The sequence below is a fragment of the Pleuronectes platessa genome, chromosome 9, assembly GCF_947347685.1.
Source record: "Pleuronectes platessa chromosome 9, fPlePla1.1, whole genome shotgun sequence".
In the NCBI taxonomy this organism is placed as follows: Eukaryota; Metazoa; Chordata; class Actinopteri; order Pleuronectiformes; family Pleuronectidae; genus Pleuronectes; species Pleuronectes platessa.
Genome location: NC_070634.1, coordinates 21,625,261 through 21,640,673, shown reverse-complemented (window position 1 = coordinate 21,640,673; position 15,413 = coordinate 21,625,261). Strand labels below are relative to the sequence as shown.

General features: G+C 43.2%; 1 protein-coding gene across 1 annotated transcript; it reads left to right on the top strand.

Annotated features, from left to right (window-relative positions):
- On the top strand, positions 1-12,870 carry mknk2b (MAPK interacting serine/threonine kinase 2b). The gene is made up of 14 exons (XM_053430552.1): positions 1-152; positions 779-1,023; positions 1,458-1,548; positions 1,763-1,864; positions 2,007-2,104; positions 4,488-4,567; positions 4,748-4,821; positions 4,976-5,080; positions 5,341-5,396; positions 5,605-5,700; positions 9,047-9,241; positions 9,354-9,518; positions 9,621-9,661; positions 9,775-12,870. The coding sequence occupies exons 2-14, from the start codon at positions 973-975 to the stop codon at positions 10,046-10,048; spliced, it is 1,428 nt and encodes a 475-aa protein (XP_053286527.1). The 5' UTR covers positions 1-152; positions 779-972; the 3' UTR covers positions 10,049-12,870.
- The last annotated feature ends 2,543 nt before the right edge of the window (positions 12,871-15,413 follow it).

Sequence of the window (15,413 nt, the reverse complement as noted above, 5' to 3'; positions counted from 1 at the left end):
CCTCCACGCTGTTGTTGAAGCCACCTTCTCCTCCACGCACTTACGATCAGGCGGCTCCCTCCCCCTCCTCCCCGGCGACCGTCCTCTGCGGGCTGTTGAAGCAGCGGGTCAGTCAACAACGCCAACACTGGAGCTGTAACATTAACAACGGGGTGAGTGGAGGAGAGACGGACACACAAAGAGAAAAACGTGGATTTTAACATGGAGGCTTTGCAATGGCGATTCTTCTCCCCTTTGTTGGTGTCTACGTGACGCGACGCGAACACGGTGACGTTACCGTTTTAACGCCAGATCCTTGCAGCTTTCTGACGGGGGAGGGGGGGGGGGGGTTAAAAGTTGGATTTCAGCTCGAGCACTATTGCTAGCTAATCAGGTGTTAGCCTCCCTGGTGCTAATGTATGCTTTTCATGTTTTAGCCCCAACACGACGCCCCCCCCCCCCCCCCCCCCTCAAAAAAATAAAAATATGCGCATCTTACTCACACGCGCTTTGTTTGACAGTTTTCTCTGCGCTAGCTTCTTAATTTAACGTCCTGCATACAGCTAGCACTGACGCTATAGGGGGGTGGTGTTGTGGCTAGTAGCTGTCCGTTGTTTTAATCACCACGGACGTGCGATATGTCACAGTTAGGAGCGTCTTTTCGTTTTAGCGTCGGTCGTGTTTGTTAGATTGTGCTAGTTTACAGACAACTGGCTCTTTCTACGTGTCGGTACTAAGTTGTGTGTTGTAACGCTGAGGTGTTTCCCCCCCCCCCCCCTCTCCTGTGTATTGTCCACAGGGCTCCCGTTCAAAAGCTGACCAGCCAGGGCAGTGTGATCACTTGCGACTCCCTCTGAAGCCACCTTCTGTTTCGGAGAAGTGCAAATTGACCCCACGCCAACCAAAAACTACCAACCCCACCACCACTGCTGTCGCTGCCGCCGCCGACATCCGCCAGTCAAACACCCAATCTCCACCCAAATCGAAGCCAACATGGTGCAGAACAAGATCACCGAAGTCACCGGATTCCACCGCTCGTTCAAGGTGAGATTTGTGGGCCTCATGGAAGAGTCTATATCGGAGCACATTTGTCAGCCTGCAAGTGTGGGGGGGGGGGGCTTCACTTTGCTATATATAAACACATCTGTTGCTCTCTCGCATCTTATGACTGATGAACACTCCACGTGGCTCATGGAAGCACATTTGAGAAGACTAAAGCATTGAAAAGCCAACAAAAACAAGACGTTTGTATTTCCTGCTCTGCACATATCCTGTTATGATAATTGATTTGTGTAGCTGTGCATCACACGTTCCAGTTTCAAGAGTTTCAGTCCCTCGGGTGTGTTTTATAATGTAGTTTTAGTTTATGGTTGCACGGTGGGAGATAAGCGGGCCTCTCTTATCTGTCATAACAACTAGTGCATTCTCCGTCATTGAGATTGCAGACCTTAACGGGCACATTTGTTGTTTCTTCTCAGGGTCAAAATCCCTTTGAATCGGACGACTTCACTAAAAATGGATCCCATCTAATTGATTCGTCCTTTAATTTTGATTCCTCCCCAAGATATGGTGAGTATTCTAACCTGCTGAGTGCAGTTTAAAATAACTTATTTGTGTGCGTTGTTGATGCAACCCATGATACATTTGGTGCAACATAGCCAACATATCTGTTCAGTCAGCTTTCTCCAAATGAAATGTACACTTCTATCTCAACAGATGTGCTTGCACACAAATTGCATGGTTTTACTTGCTCATAATAATGTGGGCGCTCCTGTTTCCACAGACATCCCTTCCAGCCGGCCTATCGACATCCCCGATGCCAAGAAGAGAAACAAGAAGAAGAAGCGTTGCCGGGCAACTGACAGTTTCTCTGGGCGATTTGAGGGTAAAAAAGCTTTTAAGCCCAACTTATCATATTGCTATTCTTAACACTCGTAATCAAATATTATCTGCAGCAACTTGTGACATCCTCCTTTCATCATGAGTGAAATAATCATTTTTCTAACCGAGTCCTCTTTCTGCCACAGATGTCTATAGACTGCAAGATGAGTTACTAGGGGAGGGCGCTTATGCCAGAGTGGAAACATGCATTAACCTCATCACCAACAATGAGTATGCTGTCAAGGTAAGACATTTTTACACACTTATTGGAAGACTGAAATATATTAAAACAATATTCAAAATATATGGAGTCTTTGTTCCTGCAAATCTTCTCTCCTCTGTAAATGTAGTTACCATTGTAATGCTTCCAGTCTGTCGGGCACCTTGACAAGTGATCAGTATGATCTGAGTTGTGCAATTAAATGTCTCTATACAAGGAGGAACCATGTGTCTCTAGATGCTGTTTGAGAGTTAAATGGAAGAGAACTAGACTGTGGGATGTGGGTCAATGTGTGCCTGCTGCCTTCTGTTCACCGTTAATTCTTTAGAAATCTTGTCATGTGAAGTTCTGATCCTTGGGCCTTGTAATTCTGTTTTTCCCCCACTAGTTCAGCTCTTTACTGGGTAGCTGCAGGCTCTAATCTGTGTTGTGGGTTTTTTTCCGTTTTTCCCCTGAGTGTGCAACCCGAGCTGCTGCTTACAGGCTCTTCTCCTCACTGTTTTTATAATTTGTCATCCAATCGGAGGACTGGGAGGGATATACCCACCCCCTTTCTTTAATCATTTAGCCTACAGAGGACGCTAGTGCTGAGAACATTGTGTACTGGCAACTGTGTCAAAACAAAACCCACAGAGGGGAAGGAGGGGGGATGCTGGGTGAGGGTTGTGACCCAGGGTGTTTACATAGCTTTGTTCTCCTTGCTCGGTAAATTTAAACTTTAACTTTTCTTCTCCAAATGGGGCGTGGATGCAATCTTGACTCTCTGGAACTTCCCTTTTTGCTTTTATACACTTAATGCTCATTTCCTCATTTTTAGGAACAAAACAGTGTGAAATTATTTTATCTGTGGAAGTGCAGCAAAGTGGGACAAGAGATTTTTATAAAAGTGCTTGGCCTGTAACGTCTTATCCTATTGGACACTGGACATAACCAGTGATCTGTCTTCTCGCTTCTAATTTTTTGCGGTAGTTCTGCTTAAGTTTGGAACAGTGTTGACAGTTTCATGCTTGTTTGAGCCGAGAGCAAGTGTCCATGTAATGCCATTAATATTTCAGAGGAATAGGAGACCTGATTCCATCATGTGACCATGATCTCTTGGTAATGTTTATCCTGAGATGGTGTGGTAGATCCCTTGGGACTTTGCGATTTTGGGGGTGGAGACACAGGGTTCTGCAGTTACTGGAGGTCAGTCGGGAGTCGGCTGGGGCTCAGACGGCTCCTGCCAGATGTCTCTCCCCTCCCCCTTCAGACTGGGATGAGATGCATGTGTGGGCTCCTTGTGTTGCTATTGCACAAAAGCGTCAGCACCAAGGACTCACAGGAGGGTGTGCATTGCAAGCCCTAACTAAAGGTTGATGTTTAAGCCTGCAGTGTGGTTTAGTGACTTGTTTTGCAGCTGGCTGCTGTGCCTCTAATCTGTGCCTTTTTTCTTCTTTTTTTTTTAAACGACTGTAAATGTACCACCTCGCAAGTAACAGCCCACCCACTTATCATTTTGGTAATTGATTTGATAGCATTGTGTTGCAGATTCTGATTTATCGGCTTGTTGGCATCACTGTGATTTGTGTTGTGATTGGGAGAAAGTGAGCTGATCAGGGGCCGTTTGCTCTGCTGACTCAGACTGGAACATTGCAGCGGCTTTGGGCTACTCACAGGCCCCTTGTCTGTGCATTAATCCTAGACATACACTGCTGCCGTGGCCCCAACAGGATTCAATAGCAGCTGTAATCCAGCAACCAGGAAGAGAAACATGCACAGCCTCCCAAGCAGACAATAACTGAGCAGAGCTGGAAAATTCAGGCCTTTTGCTCCGGTGTCAGCAGTCTATCATTCTGTCACTTTTTGACCTTGCAGCCCGTGGCCCTTCTGTTTATTTCCAGGCAGCATAAAGGTTAATTTTAGGCAGGCTTTCTTGATAGCGTAAACACTTTTAGCTTAGCAGATGGGATATACTAATGACTCCTTAAGTGCAATTTAGAATCACACAAGACTGCTAAATATAGAGATTGTGTGACTGTTCCAGTCTTATTCTGTTATATCTCTGCTATGGCAGCAACCCTTCAAAAGTAGGTTACACTATTCTTGCAACTGTGTCACAGGGTGGGATGAATGTTTGGTCTTTAAGGCGACCAGTTATAGGGCACTCTATATGGAGTATGTAATCTAGGCTATACCGCCTGCTCTACAGTAAACAGACACAGGTGGTATCTTGCGGTGCAGTGTTAGGGGGTGGCCTTCGACGGAATATAAACTCTCACTGATGAGCTAGATTCTTCTGTAGCAATCCAAGAGCCAACCTCATTTTCCTTCATCCCACCTCTGTGAAACACATGGATGTTACAGGCTCTCATGTTTAGGTGTCTATTATTAGATAATGAAGCTCAGCCATGACATTGTTCTGTTTCAGATCATCGAGAAAAGACCAGGTCACAGCCGCAGCCGTGTCTTCCGTGAGGTTGAAATGCTCTACCAGTGCCAGGGCCACAGGTAATGTCATGTCCTGTTAAACATAATTCCACATGAGGATGAATGTATAGATATAGCTCTGCAGGCTGACCAAATTTGTGGTGGCTGTAATTCCCCAATACTGTAGAGATTGTATGAAAGTTTCCGTCAGAGGACTCGGTTACCAGTGGCTCATTGGACTTTTTTTCTTCTACTCTAAAGTAACATCCTGGAGCTGGTGGAGTTCTTTGAAGAGGAAGACAAATTCTACCTGGTGTTTGAAAAGCTCAGAGGAGGTGAGTGAATTATAGCTGCTGCTGGATGTCTGCATCATTATCCCTTTGTTTATTTAGTAAGATTCCTCTAATGTATGTTTACGGTCTGTGTGTGGTAAGACATTGATTCTATGCTTTTCTGCTTGTAAACAAGTCTTTAATTTCCCCCTGTTAGGGTCAGTCTTGGCACACATTCACAAGAGGCAGCACTTCAGTGAGCAGGAAGCCAGTGTTGTCGTGCAGGACATTGCCAGTGCGTTAGACTTCCTGCATAACAAGGGTAAGACCACTTACACAAAATTGCAAAATGACAAGCAATTAAATTACTACTATTGATCACCAATTGTCCACAACTGCCCCATATTCGATTTAGGGATCCCGTTCCTTACATTAGATAAATTGTACACAATGTTATTTCTCGATCGATTGACCAAGGGACACATTACTTTTCTTTTAACAGAAAATAGGACTTGCTACATACTAACAGCTTGGCCAGATGTCGGTGAAAAGAAAAATTGACTCATTGTTTTCCTTTTTTAGGAATGGCACATAGAGACCTGAAGCCTGAAAACATTCTCTGTGAGAGAGCCGACAAGGTGAGTTTACTGAAACCATGTTTGAGTCCTAACCGTTCAAAGGGCAACTAATGTGCTGATAAGTTTGATCATTTGCTCATAGATTGTGATAACAAACCACAGTGATGATAATAGACAGTTCAAATATCTCCTCCCACGAGTAGTTTTTATACGAATATACAAAATCCAAATGATTTGGAATAATCCTGAATTTGTATGTCTTTGCCAGATTTCCCCAGTCAAGATCTGTGATTTTGACCTGGGCAGTGGGATCAAGCTGAACAGCGACAGCTCACCCATCTCCACCCCTGAGCTCCTCACTCCTGTAAGTCCAGCTGCTCATTTGTATTTTTTTGCCATCCAGCTCAACAACCCTAATAAACAGGAAAAAATTGCTGCTCAATGAAGCTAATCTGATTCACGTTTCCCAGTTCGCTCATAAATTCCTGATTGTGGATAAGAAAGTTGTTTTCAGGCTTTAAAAGTTTATCAAGTCCAACTAGCTGGGTGACTATTGGGCAGCCCTGAGTGGCGCGAGCTGCAGGACAGCTCGCTGATTGGAGGAGTAAACGTTGTGTTTTAAATTTACGGTACTTCAGTGTTAGGCTGTTTTCTCTGACATGATGGCTAGGATTGTGTCCCGAATGTCCCAGTATGACAGCTTGTAACCTCCCTTATCGTACTGAAGTATCGGCAGCACTTGGCTATAGACCTCTCAGTTTAATGTCCACGTCCTGTTGCTTATCAGAAACAAATATTTTTGGCCCACAAGCTTTTGGGGGGGGGGTCATGAGGATTTAACCCTCGTGCTGTCGTCACAACACAAAGGTCTTCTAAAGGCACCTGGAAAAGCATGATGTTTGCAAACTCAGAGAATTGGCAAAGTTCAACCGCAAGCTTTCTACTTTTGTCAACACAGGCTTGTCTGTTGGTTGTCTTGGGGGATGGGGAGAGATGGATGGGAGCAGGTGAAGCACAGTGGTTTAGCCTGCAGGAGTGCATGCCTGCCTGTGTTGGGGGTTTTCAACACTGGTAACTTCATCTTCCTTTAGCAGAACTAAAGAACCGAGAGCCCTTCCCTGAACTATTTGAAGGGGGGATAGTTTTGGGGCCTCACTTTAGTCTACAAGGGGCCTCATAGTGGAGCCTGAGTAAATGTCTATTTTGTGCAGTGCAATGCACCTTTTTGTTTGTCTTCATGTTTCTGTGATTATTTTATAACCTGTTACACAGGGAATTTTGGTACATACCTACAATACTTGAACTAAACACAATGTGGTAGCCTTGGAATGTAATAAGGCTACAGGGAAAACATTTTTACTTTACAAGGACAGTCCCTTGGTTTGAAGAAGTTGCAATGAAAACAAGCCATACACACTCCTGCTCATTTCCCTTTTCTCTCTGTGGTATGAGAGAGAAAAACATCCACCCTCTGTTTAGTCTCCGCCCAGTGGCCCCAACCACAGCTTGTGCTGCTCTGCGCTTTCTTTATGTTCTTTATACAAAGGCTGTGCATAAGGCCTGTTCTAGAAATTGTTAGTCTCTCCCCCCATACCTAGCAACTGAGATGTGATTGGCTGGGCAGTGGGAGGTGGGGGTAAGTGGGAGGGACGAGTACCCAGTCTGCTCATGCGCTTTGACTTGTTTTCTTTGCCTTGGTCACAGGGACAATGTTATCTGATTTCCATCTCACTATTGGCATTCTCACCCTGCCCCCTTCTTTGCCTACATTCCTACAGTTGTTGCGCTATATATAATGCAATGTTATATTTATTGCAAAAGTTTATGATCCTACTGAGCGACCTTTATTGGCTTAAGTTTGCTGTTAAAGATATAATTTTCTGTGGATGTGTTCGTGCAGTCTATAAACAAGGAACGTCAGGGAGAGGAGAGGGACCTTTCTAGGAAAAATACTAATTTTAGTTTACTGAGAATGCTGCACAAGTGCCTGCCTTGCCCAAGTACTTGGCATGAGCTGTTCAAATATCCTCACAAGTGCTGCAGCTGTGAACTGGGCACTACACCGCTCCCCAGTCTGTAGTTGGTTCTCCTGACAGTTGCAGGTACAGCTGGATGATGACAGAACAGGTCCCCTCTCTGTAAGCTTCTTCAGCTAATCCTGCAGTTTACAAACTGCAGACTTGTGAATCATCGCGTCTGTTAATATGGTCTCATTGGTCACATGCTCACTGGAAAGCCCCAGGTTACAATACCAAGAAATCCTGCGGCAGCAGCAGCTGATTATATATCTGCAGCTCACAGGGAGGTTTGCGGCGACTGTGATTGTAAGTGCAGAAGACGTTTTCTGGAAGAATAAACCTGAGGTTAGGTTTTTGACCAAAGAATCGCGATTGCTTGCACTCCCCTTGTTTTCAGCCCTTATCACTGGCAGTTGCAGGCAGTGCTGGATTGGCTCTTTATCCTGACTTGTCTTGGATTGGCCGTGTGTCCGGGCAGCTTTTAAACAAGATTAGCCTTGATAACTGATTTCGATAGGACAGCTATGTTATTGCCGTTCTGTTTTAGGGTACCTTGGACAGCATAGATGTTGTTTGTTTGTGTGGGTGGGTGGGGGCTTCTATTGGCCTCAATCCTTGAGGTTTGTCTGTGGATGCAGCCGTCACAGACATGTCGATGCAATCGTGGGGGTTGGGGTGTTCTCTCCCGACAAAAGCAGCTTTGTCTGACTCTAGATTCCTGTGCAGCAGATTTCATTACATAAGGTCGCAGTGGGGTGGAGGAGGAGTCTGGAGACAGCTGGGTTATGGTACTCGGACACAAAAGAGTGAACGATTCAATGTAAACATGCTGCTCCACAGATGGAAGGGAGGATAGGGGGGTTTTGCCAGGATGCAGTTTTTAACTGATGTTTATACTGACGTGCTGTACCTTGTGCTACAGTTTTGGAAATTGCTGAGATATTCTGACCTTAGACCAGCAGTTGTCTATAGTAGGATCCTCTATAAATCTCAAAGAATCCAAACTCTATTTTTAAGGATGTAAAAGTATGAGGTAATGGTAACATCCTGTCCACAAACATCTGCCCTGCTGAACTGCTGACCTGCTCTTTTTTTCAGTATCAAAAAATAATTTGTTGTTTCCAAGTTATGTAACCGGTGAAGTCTCAGCCCAGACTCTGCTACTGCATGACAGCCAATCCTCTTTTCCCTGCTCAGTGTTTGGCCTAATTTCCCTCTTAGCTACATAACAAGGCACCGTCAGAGCTCAGCCCATCCCGGCCATCAGCCTGTTCAGCCTGGCTTGTGTACAGTTGACTGGTTAAAGCAGTGACTCACCGCTGCTGCCTACCCACACTAACCTGCATCATTATAGTCCAGCTCTTCCCTTCTCCACCCTTTAAATGTAGCTGTACAAAATGTTTCTACATCTGTTCTCAAGACATTAAGAAAAGCTGTAGAGGTAATTTTGAACGGCCAGCACTTCAGATAAGCATGTGACTGTCACATAGGCTGCCCGCCTCCCTCCCCAACTGCACAAGCCAAGAGAAGGCATCAAGCTGAAAGACTTTGAATCATAAGCTTTCAGCTGAATGAGGGAATGTACAGAGGGGCCAGTGTTTCTCACTTTGTACTATCTTGACTGTTTTTCATTTTATGTCATCCCTGGGGCTGACAAACCTCTTCTCTTTTGTTCCATGTGTATTTTTACAGTGTGGCTCAGCAGAGTACATGGCACCTGAGGTGGTTGAGGCTTTCAGTGAGGAGGCTACAATTTACGACAAGCGCTGTGACCTGTGGAGCCTTGGAGTCATCCTTTATATCATGCTGAGTGGCTACCCACCATTTGTAGGTCGCTGTGGTGGTGACTGTGGCTGGGAATCGGGGGAGCCCTGCCACACCTGCCAGGTAAAAATCTGTCACTGCTTTCATATATATTTTACAGGACATTAATGAAAATAGCTGTCGTTCTTGCCCATTAAGGTTAAGTCAACTAATTGTATTTTGTCTCCACTTCCAGAACACTTTATTTGAAAGTATTCAGGAAGGGAAATACGAGTATCCAGAGAAAGACTGGGCTCACATCTCCTCAAGTGCCAAAGACCTGATATCCAAACTTCTGGTTCGGGACGCCAAAAACCGCCTGAGTGCCCGCCAGGTGCTGCAGCACCCCTGGGTGCAGGGGGTAAGTCTACAACTAGGAGTCCATTTCTTCATATCTTTGACACACATTTTAGTTTTTTATGCAGTGTGTTTCAAGGCACTAAAATGTATTTTCCTTTTTCAGGGTGCATGTGACACTTTGCCCACATCCATTTTGCATCAAAGGTGAGATGACTTTAGAATTACACTATTTTAAAAGACTCTATTCATTTGACACTGATTTAAAATATTTGAAGTTTATTCAAAGATTTCACATTTTCTGTTCTTGTCCTTTTTAGAACCAGCAATGCCAGGGATCTGACTTTCTTTGCTGGAAAGGCCATGGCTGTGAACCGGCAGCTGGCTGAACAGGACGACATGGAAGATCAGCAGCAGCAGGAAGTCCCCTTTGTTGTTACTGCCGCTGGCTCTTCTACCCACCTCTCACCTCTTTCCAAATCCAAGCTGGCCAAGCGCAGGCAGCGAGGCAGCCTGCCCAAGGGAGGGCCTGTCTCTGCTACGGAGCTCCGTCAGCTCTTGGCCCCTCTGGTTATCATGGGAGACTGTGCCTGAATGTCATCAACCCTGACCTCCGACCTCCCGTTAAGATTTAAGTCCAGATCTAAGACTGTCCTGAAACTCTCCCACCCCTTTCCTGGCCACTCTCTCTGATTTCTAGCTGGCCTTGATTCCTCTGCCATTCAGGCTTGATTGCCTCGCTGTAAAGGAAGTTGCTGCTTGCAGCTATTCCTCTAAATGCCTTCTGCCCTTCTGCAGCACTTCTGAAGCACATTATCCCTGGGTCTGCACATAGCAAATGTGCACGTCCAGGCTGGGGAGGGGGGCCAGGTAATGGTTTGGGAGAGAGAGATGGAAGTATTTTCAAAGCTCTGTTCTGTTTTCTTTTCATACAACTCGGTTCAGAAGAAATCAGAACACTTATCTTCAAAACTAAGCTCAGACACCAAAGGACAACCTGTTGTGCTGCTCCCACGTTACAACTGGATCCACTGTGAATTAAGTTATCTGGAATGTTCTCTTTGCCTGTATGTGTTTGCATGAATGGCCCATATGCAGATACATACAAGCTTATGCAATAGGCCAAGATGAAGGCTGTTCTTGTCTTGAAGGGATTCAGTATACAGGGCTGGGAGGGCTGAAAGTCAATGCTGTCCGTGCCTGGTGCGGTTCATTGTGCGACTGGGGACGCTTCAAAGATTTTTCTTTCCTCCTTCATTTAGGATCAATTCCACACAGCTCTTGTGTAAATGGCTGAAATGAAACACGCCCTTGTCCAGCACTTAATGCTCCGGAAGAATGTTTTTCTGTACCCAGCCAGCTCTGACTTACTGTTGCACCAATTGGATAAGAAGCCAAATCATCAGGGGCCACATCGCTCAGTGTTTATGAGACAGTTAGGCAAGTCTGATAGTATTAAATTAAAACTATTTTTCTTGGGCCATGATGCTTGGCCACTGCTAAATAAAACCTCAGAGTGCGTTCTGAGTTTACCTGGTATGTTGGTACACGCTGGTTATACAGTATGTTAATTGGCTAGACAGGTGAAAACAGGCAATTAACTTTACTCTGTAAAGAATGACCTGCCACAACGAGAACTACTTTTTCAAATTTTTGGGGTTAATTTTTCGGTAAGATTATTTTTTTTTTTTTTTTACAGATCAAATGATGCATTAGATTTAACCTCAACTTTTGGCAGTATATGTTAAAGCTCCCATCAGGGGTTTGAAGAACATTTTGGCCAATGTGACAGATTCTCATTTGTTGATCAAATACATTTACCATTATTTGACAAATTTCTCTTACAAAATAAGAGGCAGATGAGATTACTCTAAAAAAAAATAGAAACAGTAAAAAAAAGAAAAACATTCCATAAAAAGAAAAACAACAAAAAAAGTCTTCCAAGGATGTGTAGCTGTATTAAGTTTACTTTATTTTTCATGTTTGAAAACTCCATGTCAATGTGCCACACTGATTTGTTTTTCTTTTCCCCCCACCCATTTTTGTATGGCTGTTAATAAGCTTCTTTTTTCTATATGGTGATTTCCATGCAGGTGCAGTTAAGTGAACACCAGATGTTTTTCCTTTTTTTTAAGTTTTCTTTTTTTTTTTATGTATGTGTTTTTAAAAGTTCGGAGTATGTGGTGTATGAGGTGAGAAGATGGAGTTTGTTTATTTGATCTGGAGCGTTCATGCCCAGTGAAGGCAAGTTTTTAAGTTTTTTTTTGTTGTAAGAGTTGGCAATAATCTTTTGGTTGTCGTTTGTTCAGATTAAGTTAAAGCTCATTCTGAAACTGACAGGTAATGGACTCGTGATGAGGTGGTATCACAACACTGTAGCCATTTCACCAAAGACGGTTCATTGAACTTGTGATCCATCACCTTGCAGTGACAAGTGGGAAACTTCTGATTGTCCATGTCCTGTCGCCAGCACTGGGGCGATGGTACTCTGGAAATGGTGTCACAGGACCCATTATGCTGATAAAAGGACACTGTATTAGTTCTAAAAATACCTTTCTGCAGATGCATCGTTATGGGGTTTTATGTCTTATACTAAGACTTACTTGAATTTGTGTATGCAGCTGTTTCTTCTCCATTTGGGAAACTACTTTGCTATCGGTAATCTCAAACCATTAAGCTAATGAACAAGGCAATCTTGGGGTTTTTGAAAATACCTGTTCACTTCAGTATTCTGCCTTTTCCCCCTTTAGAGCATCAGACAAGTTAGTCCCTACTTTTTTTGATAGGGTTGGATACTCAAACGCACAGATTTGGCCATACTCTGTAATATCCTCAATGGTATATGGGAGTTTTCTTGGTCATGACCATTTCTACTTTTTTGTCAAGTGGCAGTCGCTATTTTTTTTTTCCGACTGCCCTTTACTGGTGATACTGGGACAAAATGATATCCTAAAGCCTCACAACTTTTATATTGTATGTCATTTTGAAGAAGGAAGTGTTAAAATTCATTCATTCAAATAACCATCATCATCCACCTCCCCATAATTTGAATGTAGCCCAAAGGCAAAAGCATTTAACATCCAGCAACACTGATCAAAAGTTTTATAAACTGTTTGTTTCATGGACGTGGTGTGGGGTGTCTAAGTGGATCCAGTCGTCAACATTTTTCCTATTTTTTTTTTTTTTGGGAACATACCTTTAACACTGTCTGAATCACCCATCGTGTTCATTGGGAAGAAATCTGAAATAAATACATCCTTTAAATACAAAAGATATTTTGATTTAAAATAAGCACTTTACTGTACCATCTGAATGATTGCAGTTCACTCAAGGCAACATTTATGACAGTTGCTACAGATTTTTGTATTGTTTTTTCTAAAAAAAAAAAAAAAGCAATAAAGCGTTTTTGAACTACACACTGTCTTGTTTGTTGTCTGTGGTCTCCGGATGTTTAGCCCGAAGCCAGAAAGCTTCAGTGAAAACGACTGTACTTTCCCTGATAGGAGCTCTCGGTTGTATCACTAGTTTCATATTAACCAGCCGTTCTTATCTCTTGGCCAAGGTTGAGGTTGTTTCACCTGATTCCCGAGCCGTAAATCCTTCTATCAGGAACACTCCCTGATATCTGAGCTCACTCTGTCACAGATGTCCTTGGCAAGTATGAGATCACTTGTCTCCTCACACACGGAAATGTGACGTCCGTGTCCCTTTGCATTACTCATGTAGAGAGAGCGCCGGTGGGGGGCGCTGCAGCCACGGGCCTCATCTGGTGAGACTGATGCAACCTGCTGCAAGAGCTCCGGCTCCAGCGCGACACCTCCTGATCTGCCTGGGGATACACGATGACTGCTGCCTAGGGAAATGAGTTCCAGTATATTACTGCAAAACCCGGACGCGTCATCCTGCAGCTAAAACCTGCTGAGTACACGGAAATGATGTCTGTAGAAATTTCACTGGTATTTAATGGATTGGTTATTAAAGGGAGAGTTCACCCAAAAATTTTAATTCACTAACTACAAACTAAGAGAACGATGGAGGGTGGAAGGTGAATTGTTTGAGTCCACAAAACACTTTAGCAGTTTCAATACTATTGAAGTGACACGACATCCGGCATCATTTCCACCATGTTTTCAGCCTAAAAGTCTGTTTGAAGAAGTGGTCGCCATTTACTTAAATTGTGTTTGATTTGGTAGCAACTATTTTTACCCCTGAAACTCAAAGGGTTTTGTGGATTTATACACTTCACCAACTCTGCCATCAGCATACTGGTGACTAAATAATGAGGGATATCCTTTTTTGGGTGAGCTATCCCTTTAAAGCCAAACGGATATATCCATCACCTGATGTCATCCCGATATATATATATATATCACATTCATCAGTACTTGTGTGAAATGGTGAGAATACATAAATACAAAATGCTCTGCAACAACTATTCATTTCCAATTTCTATTTTAAGTCCCTTGACAGATGAATGTGTGTGTGTGTGTTTGTGTTTCTACAATTATCACCTATTAATATTTATGTCGGGAAAGTTTCTCTATTCATCCCATGTAATTGGACTTTTCTTCAGCTTTTACAAAAAACAAGTTCAAGTTTCTCAACTAATCTCAAAGCAAAACCTGTTTATTGCCCAACTTCTATTTCAGTATTGCAAAAGTCATATGGCAGCAGGAAATGAAATGATGCAACCGCAGTGTTTTCTGTGCAGCCTCCAGGGAAACTTCACATACATATGTCTCCCTCTAATGGAGAGTTTTCACAACTGCATGTGGCACTACACTGACAGGATTCTAATGAAAGTGTATCGTCTCTGTATTTAGTGATAAATAACTGTCTGATACAGGTGGAGCTGATTGTGTATTTAATAATGAAATGAACACATCTTCTTTTCAATGTGACTACATCGAGGTCCACTGGTAAATGAGAACAAATGGATCTGGTGTGCGCCACAGATCATGGGATTCCAGGTCATGAGATTGATTCGTGAGATCTGAAGAGAGTCAAGTGAATTCTATTTCTGCACTGAACACTGGTTTAGAAAACAGAACAGAGCAGAGCAGTGTCAAGTGAACTGAAAACAACAGTTGACCTGCTGTTGGAGCCTCGGTTCCTGCGTCTGTGATCATCTGAGCAGCACCTGAGGAGGGTGAAGATGATTGGATCACATGTCTGTAATGGAGAGCACAAAAAGCCTGAGCACATGTTGGTATGAAGTTTGAGAGGCCGACTGTGTGGAGGTAGGCATCAAGAGGTGTTTGAGGAAGCGTTTGTTTTAGGGATTTTCTAGAAGCTGTTAGATTGTGTGTGGTTTATTTTTTATTCAAATGTAGACATTTTGCCACTGGTTGCTCAAAATTTAAAAAAGGTCACTGATCACATTCAGTAACTTTGGATATAGCAATACAGTTGGCAAATGCAATGTGGTAATGGTTCTTAAATGAAGTCACAGTACTAGCCTACGTCTACATGTTGTTTTCTATCTTCAGTGAATGTGTTTAAGATTTAAAGAAAAAACAACAAATGTGTTCATCTCTAAATCCTGTAACTCTTCTCAAACATGTTATTGAGTTTAGCTTGTGTTCAGGCAAATGTGACTCATATGAATTGATCAGAATAGCATTTCAAACAATGGTTGGACATCTGTGGAAATGTATATATTATCTTCATAGAGGGATTCAGCTCAATATTTGTAAACTGAATGGTATTGATCTCAAATGCTGCTTAGGAAATAATGCAAATAAAAGTGTTTTACCTTAATGTTGTAACTGTTCTTTAAATGTTATAGAATTTCCCCCCCTAAAAAAGCATGATGGCCTTTCCAGTCTTCAAGCAAGCTTCTAAAACTGCTGGTAGCGTGGAGCCTTGTTGGTGGGATCTACAATCCTGGCGTCATTGCTGTGTCCTGTGCACAGCCATCATAGACTAGACACTTTGTGATGTGATATAAAATCAAATG